General features: G+C 67.2%; 1 protein-coding gene across 1 annotated transcript; it reads left to right on the top strand.

Annotated features, from left to right (window-relative positions):
• The first annotated feature begins 643 nt into the window (after window positions 1–643).
• KIF26A (kinesin family member 26A) lies at window positions 644–20,246 on the top strand. The gene is made up of 18 exons (XM_040975677.1): window positions 644–781; window positions 1,350–1,397; window positions 1,958–2,257; window positions 2,453–2,710; window positions 6,515–6,922; window positions 9,547–9,713; window positions 12,766–12,967; window positions 14,163–14,357; window positions 14,668–14,761; window positions 14,862–15,124; window positions 15,208–15,391; window positions 15,471–15,633; window positions 15,752–15,914; window positions 16,115–18,755; window positions 18,962–19,164; window positions 19,260–19,280; window positions 19,522–19,657; window positions 19,751–20,246. Exons 1-18 carry the CDS (start codon window positions 644–646, stop codon window positions 19,930–19,932), a joined length of 5,766 nt encoding a protein of 1,921 aa, XP_040831611.1. The 3' UTR covers window positions 19,933–20,246.
• The last annotated feature ends 4,098 nt before the right edge of the window (window positions 20,247–24,344 follow it).

The raw sequence follows: 24,344 nt of genomic DNA, 5'->3' as shown, positions 1-24,344 counted from the left end.
CTACCCCAGGGAGGGGTCCTGGAGGCAGGGAGGAGGCAGTGGAGCTGTGTGGGGGCCGAAAGGGTCCGGACGGTGTGCCTATCGCCCTGTCCCCAACTGCCCAGAGCGAGCGCAAGACCAGGGCTGGAAGGGGTGTCCTGGGGGAGGGAGCCCTGCCTACAGGGCGCCGGAGGTTGCCCAGGGTCAGAGTAAGAGGCCGCGCCCGGGGGAGCGGGTGGGCGGCCCCTGCCCAGCGCTTGGAGATCCCCGGCGTCCCCGGGGCTTGGGGCCTCGGAGCGCCCAGCCGCTACAGTAGATGAGAGGGGAAGGGCCTGGCGCTGCCGGCGCAGGTGTCGCGAACCGCGTTCAGCTGCGTCGCCCCCTCCCTCCGCCGCGGCCCCGGCCGGAAGCGCGCGAGGCAGGGGGGTCGGCGTGCGCCGGGCTGGGGGGCCGCGGGCCGAGCGCCTGGTGGCGGCCCGCGGCGGCGCGCGGCGGGCGCAGGGCCGGGGCGCGGGGGGCTGGCGAGCGGCCCTGCGCGCGGCGCGGCGCGGTGCGGGGCGCGGCGGCGGCGGGCGCGCGGCCAGCGAGGGCGGGGCGGCGGCGGCGGGAGGCGGCGGGAGGCGGCGGGAGGCGCAGGCAGCGGCTCCCCGCGCTCCGCTCCTCCATGGCGCTCCCGGGGCCGCCCGAGCCGCCCGGCGGCGCGCCCCGCAAGGTCCCCAGCCTGCTGGAGATGGGGGCGTTCTGCCTGGACTCCGACATCATCCTGGGCTTCACAAGTCACCTCCTGCGGCGGCGAGGCAAGGTGAGGCCCGGCTGGCCGGGAGACGCCGTCCCGCGACTTTGTCACGCGGCTCTGGACAGGAGGCGCCGGGGACCCCGCACCCCTCCCTCCACTGCCTCCTGCCCACTTTGAGGCCTCATCCCTGCTGGACGCTGGCAGGGCGCGGGGCAGCCGGCCAGGGTGAGGGCGCAGCGCAGAGAGCACCTGGCTCTTTCCTGGGTGCGTGGGGGAGCGAGGCAAGGGGATCGGAGGCTCCCCCAAGGTGGCTCTGGCCCTTTGCGCACCCCCAGAGGGCCGGGGTCGGGCACGCAGCCGTGTGGCCCCGGGCTCCCCAGTAGCGCGGAAAACTCAAGTTGCGGGTGTGGCTGGCTGGCCGCGGGGCGCCGTGCTCCGTGCTCCGGGGAGGGGGTGGGAGTCGCGTCCCGGGGGGCCCAGGCCACGAGCCCTCAGCAGGTGAGGCATAGGTGCAATGCCCGCGGCTTGGCGTTATCCTTCGCGAGGTCTCCACGAGCTCCGCGTGGAAGGGGGCCGGCAGCCTGGAGATCCCAGAGTGGCTGGGGGCTCAGCCCGATTGCTTTTCCCGGTTCAGATCACAAGTAGTGCGGGCGCCGTCAGCACCTCGTCTGTGCAGGAGGAGGTGGGGCCCAGCACCGGGAAGGGCCGCCCTGGGAGGCGGCTGGGGTCTTTGTGTGCGCGGGGGCTGGGGGCTCCGCCGGGACGGTGCCGGGGTGCGCTTCCCCGCCCGGGACGCGTGGCGCAAGGGCGGCAGAGGGCGCTCGTACCGCGCCTGCCTCGTGGTGCTGGGGGTTCGGGGCTCGGCTGCAGCCGGGACCCCTCACTGGGGCGACCTCCCAGCCGGGCCCCTTGCACAACAGGTCCCGCGTTGCGCTGAGGACGCGCGTGCGCTCATGCTATGCGTCCCGGGCCGCCAGCAGGCGACAAACGCGTGCGACGCCCGGACCCACAGGGTGGCACGTGGGCTGCTTTGGATTTAAGCGGGCGGATGGGGTCGGGGCGCGGAAGACCAGACACTCCTTTGTCCCCCCTCTACGCGGCCTCAGCCTTGCCGCTCGAGCTTCCCGGGAGACACGAACCCGCGTGTTCCGTGAGAGAGCCGCAGGCGCATGCGTGTCCCCGCGCAGGGTAGGGGGTGTCCCCCCCACCAGCCCGGCTCCTTGTCCGGGACTCACCTAACAGGTTGGGGTCCTTGGAGTGGGCGGGACCGGGGCGGGCCTCCCTCCCTTTCCCGCCCCACGCGCCGCCCACCCTCCCGCGCCCCGCCCCGAGCCCCAGCCCCGCCTCACCGCGGAGCCAGACGGAGGCCACACCGGGCGCTGGCGGCCACTCGCCCGGGCTAACTTCGCAGCCTCGGGCCGGCCATGGGGCCTCCCCCAGGCCGGATCACCTAGCTGTGGCATCCCGGAGCGCCCCCGAGGCCCCTCCTGCGTCCCGACCATGGGCGGCCGCGGTGCTCCGCTGTGGGTGGCCCCATCTGCGGTAAGCGCGGCGGGGCGGGCGGCGGGGACCCGAGCTGGGGACGGGGGCGCCTCCGGCCGAGGCTGGGGACCGGCTCTCCTGCTGGGCGCGCCGAGCCAGGATGTTCGTGTGGGCACGGAGGGGCTGAGTCCCAGCCCACAACTTTAGCTAACACGTCCCGGAGCTGGCTCACAGTTCTCTGCCCCATCCCCGCAGGTGGCCGAGAGCGGTCCGGCCCAGGAGCCGCCACCACAGCCACCACCGCCGCTGGAGGTGCCACCGCGCAAGAGGCTGCCCGCCAGGCCAGAGCAGGACCCACGCGGAAGCCGTCCCGCACCCGAGGGCGCCGGCGCAGGTCCAGAGCAGGGCCACCTGGTCGGCGGGAGTGACTGGTGCCGCCACTGCCACACGAAGCTGCTGGAGCTGAAGCGACAGGCCTGGAAGCTGGTCAGCGGGCCGGGGACGACCCTCCGGGTAAGTGACCCTGGGTCTGCCCCTTGGGCAAGGCCTCGTGCCCAGGCCTCGGTATTCCTACCACCACCACTCAGTGTTCCTGCCATGGGCCTGCTTCTCTTAGGGGTGTCTAGGCTGGGATCCCGTGTCCCACAGCTGGCACGCGGCTTGTAGGGTGGGGTGGCGGTGGCTCCGCCCCGGCCGGGTGTGCCCGCACTGCTGGCAGCCGGGTGCAGCTTGCCTTGGGGTGTCTGGAGACACCTGGTGAGGGGGAGGGCGTGGGGTTGCCCAAGGCGGTCCCTCTCAGCTGGAGCTCTCCCAGAGTCAGGCACCGGAGTGGCCCGGGACTGAGGCATCTGTTGTGTGGGCCATGTGCTCGTGGGGCCCAGCTGGCAGGGTGCCGCCAGAGATGGTTCCCAGGGTTCCCAGCCGCTGGGTCCTGCAAGGAGCGGGGCCATTGTTCCAGGGAACAATGCCGGGCCTGGGAGGGGGCCTCCCGCGGAAGCCCGCCCGTCTGGATCCTGGAGTCCAGAGTCCTCCCCTGCTCTAAATATAGGCCTGCTGGGAGGGCCCTGGGGTCTGGTGGCCCTGAGACCCTCTGTCCCAGGCAGAAGCCACACTGGTGTCCAGGTCCTGCCTGGCCTCTGTGACCAGAACTGAGGAGGTGTGCACCTGCTGGGCAGAATGGGCACTGGCCTCTGCCGAGCCCTGCATCTTTGGGCCCATATGGGCTTCCAATGGCGGTGACTTGGGGCAGACTGCTGATGGCTGGAGGCAGCTAAGGGCCACCTGCTGCCCTGGAGAGGGAGTCAGGCCAGAGACGGGTGGCGCCTTGGGGCTGGACTGGCCTTTGCTGTCTCTGCTGCTGCCCAGGCCTGGGTCGTGGTGCTGCAGGTCACACCTGGGCTTCCTTGCTCCTGTTGCGGAGGGCGCGGTGGCTCTGGGTTCTTCCGTTCCATTGTCGGCCCAGGGAGCGTGTGACCCATGGTTGTGCTGTGTGGCCATCGCTCTGGTGAGGGACATCACCCCTTCTGTTCCCAGACTGGGAGACCTGGGGAGGGAGTGGGGCAGTCCCTGCTGGGCGATGGGGGAGCCTGGTACACAGCGTGGGGGTTGTTGGATTTGTCTCTCTGCTGGTCCCCGGCTCCCTGGAACTTCCTCTCCATCCCATGGAGGACTTTGAAAGGCCCACAGACCATTAGTAGCCAGGACCCCCATTCCTATACGGATGCTGGGCCTCTGGCCTGCTGTGTCTACCCTTCGTGCCTTGCGCCGTGAGCCCCTGGGGACACTGCCCTAATGCCCCTCACCCCATGCTGCTTTCCCTGCTTGCTGCCTGCCCAGCAGGGCCACCGCAGACTGGCTGCAGTCAAATGGCCCTGAGTCCCAGCAGACACCGTCCCTGTCCCAGACAATATCTGTGCCGAGGCAGGCTGCAGTGACAGGTCTCCCCATGCCCGGCTGTGGAAGCCCCAGGCAGAGCAGTGCCCCTGTTCCCCGGGGACAGGATGCAATGAGACCCTGTAAGCTCACGGGCATTACTGCTGACTTGTGCCCCAGTGGGGAGCCCCAGGCAGAACAGTACCCCTCCCTGCCACTCCCACGCCACGTTCCAGAGGACACGATCCTGTTGAGACCCTGTGAGTTCCCAGGTGTTCCTGTCCACAGCTCTCCCAAGTGTCCAGAAAGCTCTCGCTTCCCTGGTGGTTGGGGGAGGGAGGAGCTGCCTGGGAGAGCTGGGCTCTAGGGTATCCTCACCCCCCCACCGTGCCTGGAGCCTGTTCCAACCCTGCAGGTCTCAGCTCTGATGACAGAGCTGGGCGCAGACTTGGCTGCCAGCAACCACCACTACCGGAGAATGCGTGGCCCAGGCTCCACCTGCTGGGACCCGCTGCGCCTGGAAGCCGCATGGCGGGGCTTCCGGCTGAGCCCAGGTGCCAGCAGCTGCGGGGGCTGCCTCCCAGGCTGTCCGGCTGCTGAGCAGTGCCTGGCTGGCAGGGGCACAGATGACTCAGCTGGAAGGGTGTGTTCCTGCAGCTGTGACTGGTGGTGGGCTCCAGCACTGGGAACCTTGGTGGCCTCCACCTGGCTGGGAATGGCCCAGCACAGAAAAGGCCTGTGCACGGCTACAGGGGTGGGTCTTGGGTCCTGGCTGTGATCAGATGAAGGGCTGCCAGGGAGGGGGACAGCTGGCCACTCTTGCCCTCTGAGAAGCCCACCTGTGGACAGCCCTCCCTGCCGAGGCCTCCTTGCTGCCCGGCTGCACCCCTGCAGGCCTGGGTGGACAAGGGAGACCATTGTGGAGAGGAGACCTCACTGGCCTGGTCTGTGGCTGAGCCGGACAGCTGGGCTGGCTCCGGGCCCGTGGTGTGCCAGCCAGTGCTGGGTGGGCTGGGCCACCCACTGTTCTGCTGGTCACTTCCTGGTCTGGCTGTTAGGTACCCGGGGGGCCTGGGCAGCGAGCTGTGACTGGCTGGGGGAAGGTGGGCCATTAGCTCTCTGTGTGGACATGTCTGTGTGTCCCTGCGGTGGCAGCACCCGGCCCAGCCTGGAGGCCCTTGCTGGACGTGTTGTCCACTCTGCAAGTGGCAGCTGCTTGGGGTCTGGCTGTCACCTGTGACTATGGGTCCCCAGGTGTCACTCGCCCCTTCCCCAGCCCCTGCCCCTTCCCCAGCGGCCTCCTGCAGGGAGGGTCTGGGTGGCTGTGTCCCTGCGGCCACTCGTGGGGGAGCCAGCAGAAAGCTTGGGGTGACACAGAAGTCGTGTGGAAGTGGCCCTTTCTCAGTGTGTGGATAGGGCCCCCACACCCTGGGCCAGGCCCAGCACCCAGTGGGAGGGTGACTGAACACAGGGCTGCAGGGACGGGCAATCAGCCTAGGGAGCTGGGATCAGGCTGTGTGGGTTCTAGGGGGACCCCAGGACTGGAAGGGAGAGGGAGTATCCTTGGGGGGGAAGCACTTGAATCACCCCAGCCTCAACCGGGGCGGGGCAGGTGGGGGAGTGGTGCTGCGGGGAGCTGGGTGACCAGGGCCCAGCCCCTGTGGATGCCCACTGGCCTTACCAGCTGCTGAGGGCCCTTCAGCCTTGTAGACCCCCCTGCTCCCGCCTCTGCTGTTGCCCCAGCCCGCCCGTCTCAGTGTGTGGCCAGGCCGGGAGGAGCTGGGAACCTAGCAGGCTGGGCTGGAGTGGCTGAGGCTGTTTCCTGGGGGGAGCGGGTAGTGGCTGGAGGTCACCTAGGGTCCTGAGGTCACCCCTGTGCTGCCAAGGCCTGGGTGGGCCTGTACGAGTGGCTCCTCTGCAGGGCTGCGTTGGAGCAGGAGTGTGTGTGGGGGGATTGTTGGCTTCTTGGCAGTATCCCCCCCACCAGGGGAAATTGGTTCATTCCATTATTTCTTCCTTTTGGAAAGTGTCACCTCCCCCAGGCTGGCCTCCCTGGCCCCCAGGCTGCACGAGGGGCCTCCCCTGGCCTCCCTGGCTCCTGGGCTTGCCCATCTGCACACCAGTCTCTTGTTAGAGATTTAAGTCCCCAGGTCAGGGAGGGGACAAGACCAGGAGTGGGGGCATCCCGGGAGTCGGGGGAAGCCCAGGAGGGGCAGCCCTGGAGCCTGGTGAGTGGCCCTAGCTCGGCCTCCTGCTGAGCGCGGAGTGGCAGGCTGGAACCTGAGCCCCTTGCTGCAGCCCTGGCCTGTGGGAGGCTCTACGTGGCATTGCTGTCACAGGCCTGCATGGAGGTGTGGACTGGCAGGGAGGTGGGCTGCTATGGTGCTGGGCCGGTGTTGGACCTGCTTCCTGTCACGTGACTGCCCTGTTCCTTGCTGTCCTCAGGAGCCCTGCCTCTCGGCGTTGCTTCTGGACAAGCTCGCGGTGCCGGGGGCCCTGGCTGCCTGCCCCCCCGAGGCTGAGGGCCGCTGCAGCACCTGCTCCACGCACCTGCACCAGCTCACGCGTGAGGCCCTGCACCTGCTCCAAGGCCCGGCCAGCCACGAGGACCCCGACAGCCCTGGTGGAAGCCCAGGCCCGGCTGCCGTGACCAGCCGGAAGGAGTCACTGGGCCCCTCAGGGCCAGACAGGAAGAAGGGGCTGGCCTGGGCCCCGGGCCCCAGTGTGCAGGTGTCAGTGGCGCCCGCGGGCCTGGGCGGAGCCTTGAGCACAGTCACCATCCAGGCCCAACAATGCCTTGAGGGAATGTGGGGCGTCTCCAGAGTCAGCGGCTTCCTGCCACCCACCTACCTGGTGAGTGTCTGCCACTCCTGTGCACCTGAATCCCCACAAGCAGGGTCAGGGTCCCTCCAGGCCAGCGGGTTCGGGCTCAGCTCCAAGCTCGCTCCCACAGTGGCCTGGCCTGGCCCCTTTCGGGGGCGGGGGAGCTGCCTGTGTTGGGGTGACTGCAGACACCCCTGAAGCTGCCAACCCCAGCTTGGGGCCACTGACTCGGGGACTTGCCCCCAGTTTTCCATCTGGAAGGAGGGGGTACCCTGAGCTGGGCTTCCAGGACCGGGTTAGCAGGTGGTGGGAGCTCTCTGGGGGTGGTTTCCATGCCTGAGGCATGTGTCCATTGTCTGTTGGGGTCAACAGTGGGGCTGGACTTTCACCTTGTGGGTGAAACATCAAGGAATGGCCGAAAGGCAGGGTGGTGCTGGTGCTCCCTGCACCTCCAGGCGGCTATGAGCCCTGTCCTGCGGCCTGCTGAGCCTTCGTGTCCTGGCCGGTAGCTAGCTCTTTCCACTGTGCCTGGTGGAGTATGGGGGTGGCCTCAGTGCTGCTTCCGTAGCCTGGACATTCCCCTGCCCTCACCCCCACAAGACCCCATCCTCCCAGTGACCAACCCTCTGAGGGCCCCTGACCGCGAGTCTGGGTGCCCAGGGACTCACGTCTGAGGCTGAGTCTCCCCTCCCCGGGGCCAGGCTCCTTGGCAGGTGGGGGCGGGGGAGACCACTCCCTGGCCAGTCCCTCCGGCAGTCTGCGGGCTAGGCTGCTGGGTGGCAGGACGCATGTGCTGTCACCACTGTCGGTGGTCAGCGAACTGCCTGGGGTGGAGCTGGCCTCTGGAAGAGGCTCACGTGACCCGGCCACAGGAGATGGGGCTGGGGCTCGATCCTTCTAGGGGACACGCTGTAGGGCTTGGTGGAAGCTGAACAGACGATGCTGGCCAGGGAGGCCAGGTCCCCAGGAGCCACAGGCACGGCTTCACTGCCCCAGCACTGAGCACGGCCAGGGAACGAGGCTGGGGCCTGTGCTGTGAGCCCTTGGGGTTCTGGGTGTCGGCAGTGGCCTGCCTCTGGAGCCAGGCTTTCCCAGCCTGGCTCACATGGTGCTCCCTGACCCTTCCTGCAGGATCCAGTCCACCTGCTCAGGGAGTGGATATGGGTGGCTTTCCTGGCGGTGTGGGGGCAGGGACACAGGCCTGGTGCCCACGCTGGAGCACCTTGGGTCCCGGAGCGCTGGTGGGTGTTGCCAGAGGCACCCTGTAGCCGGCCCCAAGGTGTGCCAGGATCATACAGGCTCAGGCCCTGGGGGTCCCCTGGTGGGACGGGTGTGAAGGCCGGGCCTCACGCTTTCCTCTCTCCTGCTTCCCACCCATTGCTGTCACGGCTTCCATTGCTCTTTCCGTGTGGCTGCCCCCCGCCCTGCTCTGCCCTGCCCCCATGTCATGACCCCGCCCCTGCCACCTCCCCCCTTCCTCCCGTGCTTTGAGACAGCTGCTTTCTCTCAGCTTCTTCGGCACGTTTGGGCTCTGCTCTGGCAGGAGTTGGCAGTGGCCGTCCCGTTGGACGGGGCCGTGTCACCGCAGCGCATAGGATGGTCATGCCGAGGCCCGAGTGGGACTGCCGAGACAGGTCAGTGCAGGAGGCCCGGCCAGCCGGCTGCAGGCTGCAGGTCTCCCGTCCTGGATGGAGGGCGGCCCCACGGGCCCCCCGTCAGCTTCAGAACGCGAGTCCGTGGGCAGGAGCAGGCCGTGCGGCTAGATGCCAGGTGGATTGTGGGCACAGCAGCCCTGGGCCCTGGCAGCCGCCACGGTCACTTTAAGATAAGTCTGGGCCTAGGGGTCACTGGGACGTTGTGACCTCTTCCTCGGGCTGCCCTGCTGTGGACAGGTGGGGTGGAGCGTGGTGCCCACCATTTGCGTACCCCAGCCTGGTGTGGCCGTGGGCTGGGCCTTTGCCACCCTGCCTCTCAAAAAAATGGCTTTGACTTTCCAAGGAGGCACCGGGGGGGAGGGGGGTGAGACACGGGGTCCCCCACAGGTGCCTTGTGTCGCCACGCACCCTGGGCGCTGGTGCGGGGGCTGTGGGGCTGAGGGCTGTGGCCTCACGCAGCTGGACCTTTCCACCTGCTCTGCCTGGGCCCTGGGAGGAGGGAGTGTAGGGCCGTCGGCTGTGGGCCGAGGTGCTCTGCTGGGGTCCCCGGAACACTGCTCACAGGTCAGGCCTGCCTCCCACGTCAGGACACCAGCCCTCGTGGCCCAGTTAGATCACAGCCTTGGCCTCGGTGCTGACCCTGCCCTCTGCCTGCCTGAGCGCAGAGGGCACCTATGGGTAGGGGCTGCAAAGTCGCACTTGGGGCTGAGGAGCGGCCCCAGGGACCAGGCTGGGCATGCCTGCGGCAGGGTCCCCGGAGGGCAGGTCCGCGCAGAGCTGTGTGGTAAGGCCATGTCCCCCCCACAGCCAACTCTGAAATGTCACAGTGCAGGCCGGCCGTGTATGCCCAAGTCATTCCCGGGTGAGGCCCCAGGCGTGGGCAGCGAGCTGCTGTATCCTCCTGGACCTTGACTGAGAAGCCAGGAGGGCCCGTGAGGGGGGCTACACAGGCGGGTCCCTCCGTAGCCGTCTCCTCACCCCACTCGTCCCTCCTTCCAGGCTGAGGCGGCCGTGGCTGCAGTAGCGGTGGCGGACACAGTCCGAGATGGCCCACCCATGGCAGGCCCCGAGTGTGTGTCCAAGGCGTGGGGTAACGCGGGGACACGCACGTCGGCTCTGGTCACTCCGGCCCCTGGCCCCTCTGCTGCAGCCTCTTTCTTCATCAGGTAGGTGGTGGGGTGGGGTGGGCTGACCTTGGGCGGGAGGGCCTGTGCGGGGAGCATCTGCTGCCCGGAGGCCTTGGCCTCTGCCCACCTGTGAGATGGGCCCAGGATGCTCTGCCTGCCTCCCCCCCCCCGGGTGGCTGGGTAGGGGTGTACGAGGAGAAATGGGGCTCCCGGAACAACTCAAGTGATGCCGGGGGTTGGGGAACTCGGTTGCCTGCGACCCCGTGCAGCTTGCCTGTGTGCTGTCCGGCTGTGGGAGTCGCTGGGCCTGGTGCCGAGATCGGTGCGTGCGGGGTGCAGCCTGTTTTCATTGTGGTAATGAGTGCTAGAGGCAAGCCCAGCTGTGGGTCGCAGTCCCATTAGCCACCTGAGCAGGCGGCCACACTTGTGTGAGTCTCAGCCAGTCGCCAGAGTGGGGCTGGGACCGAGGGAGGGTTGTGATTGTCGGCGCTGTCCCCAGGGGCTGCAGCCTGATTGGGGAGTGACGGGGCATGCGATTAGGGCATTGTCGTGAGGCTGAGCTGTGGTCTGGGCTGCCACCCCCATTAGGCCAGAGAGCCCGGCTGAGGGTTCCAGCCTCAGTTCTGTCCAGCCTGTTCAGGCCTGCCGGCCAGGCGGTGGCAGAGGAGCCGCCGCAGCTGCCACCCTCCTAGGCCGTGCTGGGCCTGTGATGAGCAGGGGGCTCCCTGGCTCCACCTTCTGGGGGTGCCTGGGTGGGGGAAGGGGAGTCACCAGTGATTGCCTTTTGTCTGGCGCTGCCTGTGCCACGCGCTGACCTTGGAAAGTTACCATAGAAACGCTTGTGTGGGGTGGGGACAGCACAGAAGCTTTGCTGAGGAGGGGCCCCAGGAGCTTCCGGAAGATCTGTGGCAGGTGGCAGGTCAGGGGTCAGGTTGGGAATCGAGTTGGGGGATGGGTGCTCTGAACCGATGTACATGCCTGGTCTTGTGGGTAGGGGGCTGTAGCCTGGCCTGGGGAGGGGGCTGCCTCATGGGGGAGGCACACGCACAGCTTGGGGTTCCCTGTCCAGCTCCTCCCTTCTCAAGGTTCATTTGCATACTGGTTAATTAGGCAGAGTTAGAGAGAGAGAGAGCGAGCTTCATTGATGCTACCCCTCAAGTGACCACAGCAGCCAGGACTGAGCCAGGATGAGGCCTGGTGCCTGCACCACTCGGGTACAGGAACCTGAGTGCCTGGGCCATCCTCCGCTGTCCTCCCAGGCCATTAACAGGGAGTCCAATGGATGCTGGGCCGCAGCGCCAGCCCTCTGCCCCCTCCTTGTGAGCCCCAGCCTGTGCTCTGCTCCAGGGTATTTCCAGCCTGAGTGTGGGTGGCAATGGAGGACACTGGGGATGCAGGAGTGGCCCAGCGGGACAGGTCCTGTGCTGGGTCAGTTGCTCACTCACTCAGGCATGCATTGGTTTATGTGCCGTCACTGGACTCCGAGCTCCCCTGTGATGGAGGCCTGGGCATGGGGGCATCTGTCCCCAGTACCCCTGCTGGTGGGGAGGCAGCCTCATAAGCTGGCAGGGAGTAGGCAAGCTTGTCTTCCTAGGAGAGGCTGGGTCCCTGTCACCCACACTCCTTTGCAAGCTCTACCATGGACATCTGTGGCCCCTGCTCCACCCATGCCAAGGCAATGCTCTGGCTGGCTGACATTGTTGGAGCTGTGCCCAAGCTGGGGGCCAAGATGTGTGGTGGAGACATCTTCTAGAACCTTCCAGATTTCTGGCACCAGGTTGTCTGTGCAAGGCCCACACTTACCTGGCCTGGCCTGGCCTTGACCAAGGCCCTGGCTGTAAGAGTAGGGCTGAGCTGCCACACCGCAAGTGTGCCTGGTGGGGGAAGCTGCCCCCTACACACCTCTAAGTTCCACCTTGTCACAACCTGTCACCCTGGTGGCCTAGGCGCTGCCCATGCCGCCCAGGTGGCCCTGGCCTTTGCTGGGCATGAAGTTTTACACAATCTAGAGCACCACCCGGTGTACCATGAGATTTCAGGGCCCAGATGTGCCGGGCCCTGGCCCCCTGCAGGCAAGGGCCAGGTTGAGTGCATGCCAAGGAGCTGCCGAGCTGCCAGCATCTGGTCACTGCAGCAGCCTGCTCCCCTCCCCCGCCCCGTGTCGTAGATTACTTTTACTTTCCGCCGTGACGCCTCACTCGGAGCAAAGGTGTCCCTGGGGTCTCTTAACAGACAGCACGTGTTAAAAAACGAGGAGTTAGTGAACGCTGGTGGGCTGCAGGCCGCTGATGCTGGGGGAGACGCCGCAGCTCAGTGCCCAGAGCAGGTGCAGGGCGGGTGGGGAGCCAGGGCGGGGGCCTGCAGCCTCACCCACAGCCCTTCCTTGGCTGTGCCCCAGGGGGCATCCTGACAGCCATGGCGGGACCAGACCTCAGCCAACCGAGCCCCGGGAGGGAGGCCCCACCTGAGACAAGGGGCAGAGCAGGCGGGGTCCCCAAGTGTGGGGAGCCTGGGCCAAGAGCCATGTGCCTGTCTGGGGATGTGTGTACCTATGTGGTTGGGGCATGCTGGGGGTCCACAGCGGTGGTTGGTCACCAGCCCCTGGTGCAAGCGGCTGTGTGGCCTGGGGTTGGCTGTGCTGCCTGTCTGGGGATGTGTGTACCTATGTGGTTGGGGCATGCTGGGGGTCCACAGCGGTGGTTGGTCACCAGCCCCTGGTGCAAGCGGCTGTGCTGCCTGTCTGGGGATGTGTGTACCTGTGTGGTTGGGGCATGCTGGGGGTCCACAGTGGTGGTTGGTCACCAGCCCCTGGTGCAAGCGGCTGTGTGGCCTGGGGTTGGCTGTGCTGCCTGTCTGGGCATGCTGGGAAGGTGACTGTGGCCAACTTGAGCCTTGCTCGAGGGCCTGTGAGGTCCCAGTTTAGAGGTGGGGTGCAGGGGACCTAGTCGCCAGTCCGGCTCATGTTGCCCACGCCCCAGCAGGGAGGTCAGGCCCATGGTGGGCAGAAGGTCTTGGAGCTGGCCACGGGGCCTCTGGTGTCCTGAAGGTGGAGGGGCCCCTGCTGAACTCTGTCTCCCGCGTCCCCCCTCAGGGCTGCGCAGAAGTTCAGCCTGGCCTCCAGGCGCAAGAAGGCGCCCCCGCCGCCCACCCCTACACCTGTGTCCTGTGCCCGCGGTGCCTCTGCATATCCCACTGACTTCAGCAGGGTCCTGCAGCTGGGGCCGCCCCCTGTACCCCCCTGCTTGCTCCGGGCTGCCTCCAAGGCCAAGGACAACCCTGGTGGCATCGGAAAGGTACTCCCATCTCTGAGGGGGAGGAGTGTCCTGGGACCGAGTGCTGGTCTTGGGGTTGGGGCTCTGGTCCAGCGGGCCCTTGTCTCACAAATGCGACCCTGCACTGGGTTCCCTGGGGTCAGTAGCCCAGAGGGTGTCGGAGGCTCAGGAAAGGCCAGCATACCTCCGAGAGTGTGTTTCTGAGCACCCCTGGCCCTAGGGTATGTCTTCAGGTCTGCCCCTGCTTCCTCTGGCCTCAGCATCCCGCCAGCTGCTCACCTAGGCACTGCCCGCCTCCCCCCCAGGCCAACAAGGCCTCCACCTCCTCCTTGCTCCCGACTGGACTGTGTGGCTGTCGTGGTGGGAGACCAGAGTTGCCAGGGGAGAGGAGAGGAGTCCCCCGCTCCTGGCAGATGCCCCCTGTTCTGCTCGGGGACAAGAGGGCATTGGGCTGCCACGCCTCTCCCTGTGGCTCTAGGGAGAGCTGACCCTGCAGTGCAGTGGCCCCCCGCCAACTGGGGGACCCTCTCCAGCCCCTGAAGGGGTGCAGGGCTGGCGCTGGAGGAAATTCCTGGGGTGCCGGAAGCAAAGTGTGCATTTGCATTGCGCTTGGTGGTGGGATGGTTTTGTGGGCAGTGGCGGGCGGGGATAGAATCGATTCTACCTAATGGAGGCGTCCTGAGCCGCAATAGCGGCCCCGTGCCTGCCCCACAGCTGCCCCGCACCCTGCGCCTACCCCGCACCCCCATGCCTGCCCCGCAGCTGCCCTGCACCCCCACCCCAACCCCCCACCCCCGTGCCTGCCCCGTGGTTGCCCTGCACCTGCCCCGCACCCCGCACCTGCCCCGCAGCCCCACGCCTGCCGCTGGCTGTCAGTGCTGCATTATCAATTTGCTACTTGCAGAGAGGCAGGGCGACCCTCAGCAGAAACAAACCAATTGTGCCGGCCGCTGTCGCCGAGAAAGCTGGGCCGGGAACCGGGCCCTGCTGCTCTGATGGTCAGGGATCCCACTGGCCTACCCCAAGTCCAGTGTGTGGGGGTCCCAGGTGCCCCCTGCTCGGGGCTCCGTGTCTGACCTACCCAACCCTGTCCTGCAAGGCTTTGCTCCAGTGACCACCCTTGTGGCCTTGGGCAGCAGGGCCCAACAGCCAGACTCGGGTTGTAGTCGGGGGTGCCGAGCAGGGGCTCACGTGACTGCCTCATCTGGCTCTGCAGGTGAAGGTGTTGCTGCGGGTCTGCCCGGCGCAGGGGGCGGTGCACTCGGCTGAGTCCACGTCCTTCCTGAAGGTGGACCCTCGCAAGAAGCAGGTGGCCTTCTACGACCCTGTCGCTGGCCTCCGGCGTGGGGCCGCGGTCACGGTCCCCAGGATGTTTGCTTTTGATGCTGTCTTCCCTCAGGACTCTGAGCAGGTGTGGTGAGACCTGGGGTACCCTGTGTCTGTGTGGGGCAGGGCGGTGCCCCGAGGTTCACTCCCGCAGCAATCTCCCTGGCCCACAGCTGCTCAGAGCTGGGTCTGGCTCAGACTGTCCCTTGGGGCTCAGCCAGTGAGCCCTGCCCGTGTGTTCCCCTGTGCATTCAAGGCCAAAGTGGCTCCCGGGTTGGATAGAGTGTGTGCGTGTTGTCCGTATGCCTTGCTCTGGTCATGTGTGCCAACGGATGGGGATGACCCACCCCGCTGGCCTTGGCCATGGCACCTGCCCGACTGTCCGTCCTTCCCAGGCTGAGGTCTGCTCGGGGGCCGTGGCCGACGTGCTGCAGGCTGTGGTCGGTGGGGCTGACGGCTGCATCTTCTCCTTTGGCCAGACAAGCGTTGGTGAGTGCCTGGCCGGGTCTGTCCGCGATTGCTGTCCTCCCCGGGGAAGGGCTGGGTGGGGAGGCCGAGGCCTGGGCATGACGTGCCCCCTGGGCCCCAGGCCAGTCGCACACCATGATCGGGAAGGACAGCTCACCACAGAGCCTGGGCGTCGTGCCCTGCACCATCTCCTGGCTCTTCCGGCTGCTCGGCGAGCGCAGAGACCGGACTGGCACCCGCTTCTCCGTCCGTGTCTCTGCTGTGGAGCTGTGTGGCCGTGACCAGAGCCTGCGGGACCTGCTGGCCGAGGTGGCCTCTGGCGGTCTCCAGGACACACAGTCTCCAGGCGTGCACCTTCGGGAGGACCCGGTGTGCGGGGCACAGGTGCGCCTAGGCCTGGGCAGAGGGCAGGGGGCGCGGGGCGGCCGGGGCAGCTTGGGACCTGTCGCCTCCCCGTCTGCCTTCAGCTGCAGAACCAGAGTGAGCTCCGGGCGCCTACGGCCGAGCGGGCTGCCTCCTACCTGGACGCAGCACTGGCTGCTCGTAGTACAAGCCGGGCGGGCTGCGGCGAGGAGGCCAGGCATGGTTCACACATGCTCTTCACACTGCATGTCTACCAGTACCGTGTGGAGAAGTGGGGCCAGGCGGCAAGTAAGCCCTGCCCCGGTGGGCGTGCTTGGGTGGCGCATCCACGGGGGCCGCAGCTCACTGCCCTGTGCTGCCCTCCCAGTGTCAGGAGGACGAAGCCGCCTGCACCTGCTGGACCTGGGCAGCTGTGAGACTGTGTCCAGCAGGGCTGGAGAGTCCTCAGGGGGCTCCCTGGATCTGTCACTGCCGGCCCTGGGCAGCGTCATCCTGGCGCTAGTCAGCGGTGCCAAGCACGTTCCCTACAGGTGGGTGTGGACACCTGGGAGCCCCTGGCAGGGGTGGGGCTGGGTGCTTCCTGGCGGCACTGCTCCGGGGGCCACCTGCACTGGCCTCAGCCTCGGAGTCCCCTCTTGCCATCGCCAGGGACCACAAGCTCAGCCTGCTGCTCCGTGAGGCCCTGGCAGCCGCTGGCTGCCGCACCACCATGATCGCTCACATCTCGGACGCGCCAGCCCAACATGCTGAGGCCCTGAGCACCGTGCAGCTCGCTGCCCGTGTCCACCGTCTCCGCAGGAAGAAGGCCAAGGTGGGCACAGGCGAAGGAGGGCATGTGTGCGTGGACCTGTGTCCAGGGGCGTGACCCTGCCGGGTCCTCATGGGGCGGCCCCCAGGACCCCCTTCTGTTCTTGCTCTCTTCTGGCCTGGAGCTCCGTGTTGCTTGGCAGGGCCCTGAGAGGGGAGATGGGGACCCGGCGGCCTCACAGACCTGTCTTGCTTTGCTCACAGTGCGCGTCCAGCTCCTCGGGAGGAGAGAGCTCCTGTGAGGAGGGCCGGGCACGCCGCCCGCCGCCCCTGCGGCCCTGTCACCCACGCTCGGCTGCTGCGGACCGTGGCGACCCCGAGTACTCATCCAGCAGTGAGCAGTCCTGTGACACAGTTATCTATGTGGGGCCTGGGGGTGCCCCGCTGTCAGATCAGGAGCTTACCGACCACGAAGGCCCTCCCGACTGCGTGCCCATTGTGCCTGTCTTGAGCCGCCGCTGGCCGTCCGGAGGTGCCCGGGATGCTGACCACTTGCGCTGTAGTACCTTTGCAGAGCTGCAGGAACGCCTGGAGTGCATCGATGGCAACGATGCTGCACAGGCCACCGTTGCCCGAGCCGGCCCCAGGCCCGAGCCGCCTGAGACCCCTGCCCCTAGGAAGGCCCCAGGCTCCCCCGTGGTGAGCGGTACCCCTCGTGCTGGTCCTGGTCCCAGTAGCCACCGGGCTGCACCTGACTCCCCCAAGGCCAGTGCCCAGGATGGCAGCCACCCTCGGCCTGAGCCACGCACCCTGGACAAGGCCATGGTGGATGGAGGCCGGAGATTACTGCCCAGCCCGGCCCCTCCACCACCGCCACCACCACCGCCACCGGAAGCTGAGGACCTCTGTGGAGGGGGCAACGGCAACATGGCCCGGACACCTCCTGTGGGCATGAGTGAGCAAGCAGGCTGGCCCCTGTCTCCCCATGGCCGCCACCTGGAGCGGGGTCTGCTTACCACCACGGTGACGCTGCAGCAGCCCGTCGCCCTCAACGGGGAGGACCAGCTGGTGTTCACGCTGGTGGAGGAGCTGGCCCTGGGGGCGGCGGGCGGCCGGCCCCCCAGCCTGGCCAGCTATCACAGTGACTGCTCCCTGCAGGCTCTGGCCTCGGGGTCCCGGCCCGTCAGCATCATCAGCAGCATCAACGATGAATTTGACGCCCTCACCACACAGGCTCCCGGAGGCCCAACTGAGGCAGGTGGCAGGCCGGAGCCACACATCAGCTCGTGGCTGAGTGACCTCAGCATCTACGGTGCCGAGGGCTGTGGCCCTGTGCCCCGGCTGAGCTTCAGCCCTGACTCGCCTGCTGGGCCTGAGTGCCCGGGGCCTCCTGGCCTAGGCGGTGGCTCTGAGGGCAGCAGTGTTGGGCTCCTGCGGCATCCCAACCCTTGCCCGGCCCCAAGTTCTCAGCCAGCAGAGGCTGTCATGGCCCCAGCCCCAGCCCATGCTGGGCCACCCCGGCAGGCTGTGGCCGCACAGAGCATCCATTCTAGCCTGCCCCGCAGGCCGAGGATGGACTCCGAGGCTGGCCACACTGGCTGCTGTCCCCTGGACCAGAACCCTCCTGACCCTGGCAGCCTCTTTGGTGACCCCTGGCTGCTGCAGGCAGGCGAGTGGGACTTGCTACAGGTGGGCTCAGCTCGGCCAGGTCCAGGGCTGCCACCATGTACCCAGAGGGTGGTCGACGGGTGTGAGGTGGCAGCCAGGACTGCTCCCCGGCCAGATGCAGCTGCCCAGATCCCCGTTCTGCGGAGGGGTGCCACGACACTGGGGGTGAGCATGCCCACTGCCTCCTTTGGGGACCATGCCACTGTTGAAGGCAGCAGGAGGAGTCCAGCTCCCAAGGGGAGCCTCTCTCCCAGGCCTGGTGGGGTGGTCCCCCCAGCCCCGCCTGTGCGTAAGTCCAGCCTGGGGCACAAGAATGGTGCCACCCTGGCACCTACCCAGGCCGTGAGCCTGAACCGCGCGGCTGCCACCATCCAACTCTCCTCAGAGGAGGCCAGGCCCGGTGGCCGGGCTCCATCCAGCCTGAAGGCCCGTGCAGGCAGGGTGGAGGGGGCACAGCGAGTGGCGGGCCACGCCTCCCCCGAGCGGGTCGAGGCCCTGGGACACAGCAGTGGCAAGGCCAGGGAAACCTCTGCACGGCCACCCCGGGCTGTGCCCAAGCTAGGGGTGCCACCTGCCAGCCCCATGCCCACGCTTGCTCCTTCCTTCAGGGGCAGCCCAGCTAAGGCAGTGGGAGTCCCTAGGACCCCAGGAAGTGGGGGCAAGGGCCGGAGCCTAGCTGCCACCGGGCCTCGAGCTCTGGGTGCCTCGGCAAAGCCGCCGGCCCCCACAGCAGGCAGGACCCCGGGGGGCCCCCTGGCTGGCCCCAGGATGGTGGCCAAGGCCAGCCGGGGCACCGTCATGGGCACCAAACAGGCACTCCGGGCCACTCACAGCCGTGTGCATGAGCTGGCGGCCCGCAGCAGGGGCGGTTCCTCGTGGGGCTCTCCTGACTCAGATAGTGGCACCGACAGTGGTGTAAACGTGGCCGAGGAGCTGCCCGCCTCGCGGCCGGCCCTGCCCTCTCCGTACAGCACCGTGACGGCCCCACGGCGGCCCCAGCGCTACAGCAGCGGCCATGGCAGCGACAACAGCAGTGTGCTGAGCGGAGAGCTGCCACCTGCCATGGGCCGCACCGCTCTGTTCTACCACAGCGGCGGCAGCAGCGGCTATGAGAGCATGATCAGGGACAGTGAGGCCACGGGCAGCGCCTCCTCCGCCCCGGACTCCATGAGCGAGAGTGGGGCGTCTCCTGGTGCCCGCGCCCGCAGCCTCAAGTCCCCCAGGAAGAGGACCACAGGTGAGTGCCTTGTGGGGGGCCTGGACTCCCTGCGAGCTCACCAGTGTCCTGGGGGCCAGCTGAAGCTGCCCTAGGGGCAGGGTACGGGTGGGGCTGTGAGAATAGCAGGGAGGCCGACTGTATTGCTGTCTGGGGCGCGAGTGAGTCCTGGAGGGAGATGTTTTGGGTCAGGGGCCTCCATCCTTCAGTCCTCGCCCCGCTTTCAGGAGTGCAGAGGCGGCGGCTGATCCCAGCCCCGTTGCCCGACACTGCCGCCCTGGGCCGCAAGCCCAGCCTTCCCGGGCAGTGGGTGGACCTGCTGCCGCTGGCCGGCTCCCTGAAGGAGCCGTTTGAGATCAAGGTCTATGAGATTGACGATGTGGAGCGCGTGCAGCGGCACCGGCCGGCCCCGCAGGACCACCCCACCCAGGTACGGGCCACGGGCGCGAGGGGCGCGAGGGGCGCGAGGGGGTGGCTGGGAGCTCGGGTGGGCAGACGCCTGAACTCTTCTCCTCCTGCCCCCAGCTCTCCCAGGACACAGAGAAGGTAGGAGCAGGCGGCGTCCAGCCCTGGAGCTGAGGGTGGAAGGCAGGCAGAGTCCTGCAGCCCCCACTGCTATCCCTACGTTCTGGGGGTCCCTGGGTCCTGCCTAAGTGCCCAGCATCTGAATAACCCTGGCAGGTGCCCAGGGATCTCAAGGTCGAGCTCCCCCCAACTGGGACGTGGGGAATCACACCCTCCCGCCCCCTGCCCCGTGCCCGAGCTGACTGCCCACCCCTATGCCCAGGGCACGCGACTGCGGCTGGCTGAGCGCAGGCAGCAGCGGCTGCAGGAGGCACGGGCCAAGCACAGTCGTCTGTGTGAGGAGCTGGAGGAGACGCAGGGCCGGCTGATGCTGCAGCCGGGCCGCTGGCTGGAGCAGTGTGAGTGCCCTCTCGTGCCCGGTGCCCCGCCCATCTCCCGTGCTGGTCACTGCCGCTCCCCTGACTGGTGCCTCGACCTCCTGCTGTCCCCAGTCGAGGTGGACCCCAAGCTGGAGCCCGAGTCAGCTGAGTACCTGGAGGCGCTGGAGCGGGCCACGGCCGGACTGGAGCAGTGTGTGAACCTGTGCAAGGCGCACGTCATGATGGTCACCTGCTTTGACATCAGCGTGGCCGCCGTGGCCACCACGCCGGGCCCCCAGGAGGTGGACGTCTGAGGCTCGGTGTGGAGACGGGCATCAGGGAGGGCAGACGGCCGCTGCCCCCCAGCCACGAAGTGCCTTTAACCTTGAGCTGGACTTTGTCCCGCTCACATTTGGTGCTAAGGACTCCTTGGCCAGCAGATGCCAGACCGGGGGCCGCGCCCCGCCTGAGTTCGTGGCGGGCACGCCAGGCCTTCTTCACGGCAGGAATTCTTACCAAAACCATCCGCCCTCGGGTTTTGTAACGTCTCTTAGGGCTGTATTTTTATAGTGTTTTGCCGACAGCGGGCTTTGGAGACAGAGGGTCTGTGTCTCTGTGGTTTTCTACGTAGGGGCTGCCCCCTGGCAGGTGCGACCCTGGGGTCTGATGTGTGCGTGTGAACGGGGGTAGAGAGGAGTGGAGGTGACCTGCGGCTCCGGCAGTGTCCATCCAGAATAAAAGGTGTGTCCGTGGTCCTTGGCTCTGGTCACTCCTGTCCTGCCTTTCCAGGTGGACACAGCCCCTGCTGCTGTCCCAAAGGACCTGCAGCTTTCCATGCCCACCGCAGGCTCCAGGCTGGGGCTGGTGGGAAGCGGTCCTGTGGGCCTTAGCTGCCCACCTGTGGGACAGCATGGCTGCGGCTCCTGGCTCCATGGCTGAGGCTGCTCAGCCTGCTCCTGCGGAGGCCCTGTGGGCTTCTGACAGGCCTGGGGGGCCCAGGCTGGGGCTGCAGTAGCTCTGCTCTCTGCTCCTGCCCATGCCTCAGCCTGCCAAGCCATTACAGCTCTCCCCACAAGCCCCTGTGGCTGGGCCTCACTGTCAGGAGCCAGTCTGGTGGCATGGTCTTCTCCCTCCCAAGCCTCGGGGACCTCACCCCACTCGCACACAGGGCTGTGGGCGAGGTCTGTAGAGGCCCTGGCACACCTGAGCTTGAGCTGTCCACCGGGGTCTGACCCCCTGCCCAGCCCCCTCTGTTTTGGGGGCAGTGGCGCCCGTGCTGCTGGCTGCTGTTGAGTGGGGCGGACTCTGTGGGGCACACTGCTGCCTGGGGCTGCTGGAGCAAAGCCGTCCCCAGCCCTGCCTGAGCAGAGGCCCTGAGCCCTCCTGCCCCCTGGTCCTCACTGTACAGAGGCCCCTGTGGGCATCTGGCAAGCAGGGGTCAGGACGGTCAGGGTCAGGGGTCAGGACTGGCCTGTCTCAAGGTCAGAGGTTAAGGTGGCCTGTGTTGGGGTCGATGATCAGGGTCAGACCTGTGTTGAGGTCACTGGTCAGGCCAGGCCTGGGTCAGGGTCGGGGTCAGGCCAGGCCTGGTGGCGTCAGGGTCAGGGTATGCCAAGCAGGGCCCACCTGGGGGGCACTAGGTCCCCTAGGTGGTTCTGGGGCCTGCTCCTGGGATGCACGACCTGACTCAGCTGGGCTGCTGCGGCTGGCCAGGGGTGAGGGCACGTGTCCAGGAGGGTCTTTCCCTCCACATGGTCACCCCTGCCTCCTAGCCTTCAGCCTTCACTGCCTGGCCCTGCCCCGGCCTGAGGCAGCTGGGCAGGCCCGGGTCCCACGGTCTGAGCGGCCTTTGATCTGGCCCCAAAGCCTGGTCCTGTCATTACAGCTGGGAGCTGGCGGGCTGCAACCATTTCACAGATAGGAAAGCCTTGGATGCCCAGGACCGCCCACAGGGGCCTGTGTGTGTCCTGCACGTTTTGCCCTTTCCAGGAGACCCTGGCCAGGGAGAGCTGGGACTACCGGGCCACTGGTGAGGCAGTGGGGACAGTGGGTGGCCAAGGCTGGAGTCCATCCAGTGGCCTCCGAGGCTGGCCTGGCACCTGGCTGCTGGCTGCCCCTGGAGAGGTGTGCCTGACTCAGCAGCAGGTCCAGACCTGTGCAGCCTGCCCTGCCCGCCCCAAGGCTGGCACTGGAGGCCATGATGGGAGGCGGGCCAGGGCAGGGTGCCCTGGGCCGGGTGCTGGGAGGAGGCCTGGTGGGAGAGCAGGCGGGTGAGGGAGGGTGGGAGCCCAGGGAGGGGGCGCTTCCTTCCTCCAGGGCCTGGGTCAGTGTGGGGGCGGGGAAGCCGCCATCATCCACCAGGCACAGCTCCAGGAAAGTCTGAGAGCCCGCTCCCTGCTCCAGGGGCACAGCAGCCTCCTGCCCGCCTGGCAGCTAGGGCTCCTGAAACTGGGCGGGCCCTGGGACCTTGTGCAGCCAGCAGGAAGCTGGTGGAGATGGCTTGTTGCTGATACTGTGTTTATCAAGGTGGAGCCAGGCCAGGCTTCCACACAGGAAGCCCGTGAGGCTGGGAGGAGGCCGGAAGGAATTCTCTGGGCCTTCCTGTGGTTCGGGCTGGCGGTGTGGGGGATGGGCATTGGGCTGTGGGGCTTGGAAGTCCCCACTGCCCCAGCTCAGGACCGTGGCTCAGGCCCAAACCTCTTCAGGCAGGACAGGCTGGGGGCAGGGCCTGGCGCAGGTGCACGTGGTCGGGGCCGTGTGTGGCCTCGCACAGGGCCTCTACTTCAGGGAGGGCAGCCAGAGCCTTTGGGGCTTCCTGTGGCTGCCCTGTGACCTGCTAGACTTGAGCTCTGCTTCAGGTTCGCAAGCAAGTGCGGTGGTCTGACTCCAGGCAGTGCGGCCTGCAGAAAGAGGAGCCCACAGCTGGCCCTGCCGGCCTGCAGCTTCCAAGGGCAGTAGCCTCTGGGTCCTTCCACCCTAGAGGCCCCTTGCTGGGCCCCTCAGCTGCTGTCCTTGGCTGTGGGTCAGCCCTTATGCCTGGGTTCTACCACTGGGCTCCTTAGCTATGCTCTGGCCACCACCCCCTCAGGTAGGTGGCTCCTTTGGCCTCCAGGGTCTGGCCCCGGCCAGGGGGTCTGGTCCCAGCCCCCTCCCAGGAACAGGGACCCTGAGGGTGTCCTGTTTTCCTCCTCAGCGTGGAGTACCCCCTGCAGGGCTGAGTTACTGGCAAAGGGGAGGGCCCTGGAGCTGTGTGAGCACCACGCTGCAGGTAGAGTGGTGGGGTCTCCCGGGCTCTAACAGGGCGTTCCAGAAGCTGCCACCTTCACTGGCCCCCACTGGGCCCCCCTGGACTCCAACGCCCACTGATCGCCAGCAGCTCACCTGCCCGCCAGGTAGAGCCGCGGGCACAGCAGAAACCCTCCTTTGGCTGTGGGGGACATCTCATCAGCCCCATGGATGTCCGTGGTGTCCCCAGTGGCTGGACAGGACTGCCCTGAAGAGTGGTGACCTGGACACGCAGGTGTGTGCTTGGGAGCGGAAAGGAGAGGGTATGGGGCAGGGCACGCCCAGGAGAGATCGCCTCCTGGGGTAGTCAGGAGGTGCCTGAAGCAGGGGTCACGGGTTGGGCCGGGGCTGGGGGAGTGCTCTGAAGGGCAGCTCGGCCTCCCTGGGGGTCATTTCCTTCTGCGACCCTGGTCCTTTGTGACTAGCCCACCTCTACATCCCAAGCTATGAGCCTGGTGGCTGGGATGGCTGCAGCCTGTGGGAGGTGCTGGTGTGCTGGGGCCAGGGCTGGGGCTGGCCAGGAAGCTGCCGGGCAGCCTCCTCCTGTGGGGCAAGGACTGTTGGGTTGAGGATGCTGAGGGTCCCTGCTCTGGCCAATGCCAGGACTTGTGGCAGTGGAGACCTGAGAAACATCCCTGCCCAGGTCTGCCCACCACATGGGGTCTGCAACAGGCCTGGTCTTCCCTGGGTGGCATGGGGGCCTGGGGCTGTGTCGCCATGGAGGCGGTAGCCCAGAGCCTTGGCCGCTCATGGTGGTTTGGTGGAAGAGGGTGGGCTTGCTGCCCCAGAGCCACCCATGCTGGCCACCACGTACTTGTTTTCCCTGTGTGTCTGTGGCGCTCTGCAGGAGCCCAAGCACGGCCAGGGAGTGTGCCTGAGGTCTCAGGCTGCCAGGGTCTGAAGGAAGCCTGGCTGGGTCCAAGCTGCTGTGAGGGGCATGGCCAGTAGGCTGGAAAGAGGCCTGAACAGGGCCGTGGGGACTGCCCGTGGGCGATGGGTCCAGGTTTGGGAAGCTCAGATCTGCAGTCTGGCCCTGACTAGAACTTGGTATCAAGGGCAGAGGGACATTGGTCCGCAAGGGTTCCAGAATGGAGGCAGCCTGGCCCCGGGACTGGGTCGTCAGCTGGGCCTCCAGTGGCCAGGCTCTGGCTGGCAGTGGCAATGGGAGCACCAGCTCAGTTAGGAAAGATGGCAGCTTGACATCTGGTTGGCCCAAGCCTGGCATCATTGGTCTCAGTTTTGGAACACTGTGGCCAGCGATACGGTACAGGAGGCTAACCACATGGACACCGGTTCACATCCCGACTGCTCCAGTTCCCATTCGACTCCTGGTGATACACCGGGGAGTGCATCGAGGATGGTCCAGGTGCTTGGCTCCTGCACCCACGGGGAGACCGGCTGCTGGTTCAGGCCTGCACCCATGGGGAGACCAGCTGCTGGC

Source organism: Ochotona curzoniae, unplaced genomic scaffold, assembly GCF_017591425.1.
Source record: "Ochotona curzoniae isolate NIBS_2020 unplaced genomic scaffold, NIBS_Ocur_1.0 contig_2688, whole genome shotgun sequence".
Lineage (NCBI taxonomy): Eukaryota > Metazoa > Chordata > Mammalia > Lagomorpha > Ochotonidae > Ochotona > Ochotona curzoniae.
Note: the sequence above shows the minus strand (reverse complement) of the source record. Positions and strands in the feature narration are given on the sequence as shown.

What these genes read in the sequence shown, in the direction of transcription:
- KIF26A (XM_040975677.1), top strand. Translation starts at nt 644, where the DNA reads ATGGCGCTCCCGGGGCCGCCCGAGCCGCCCGGCGGCGCGCCCCGCAAG. An exon ending in ACCCTGGTGGCATCGGAAAG is followed by an intron (nt 12,968 to 14,162) that starts GTACTCCCATCT and finishes CTGGCTCTGCAG; the next exon opens with GTGAAGGTGTTGCTGCGGGT. An exon ending in GAAGTGGGGCCAGGCGGCAA is followed by an intron (nt 15,392 to 15,470) that starts GTAAGCCCTGCC and finishes CTGCCCTCCCAG; the next exon opens with TGTCAGGAGGACGAAGCCGC.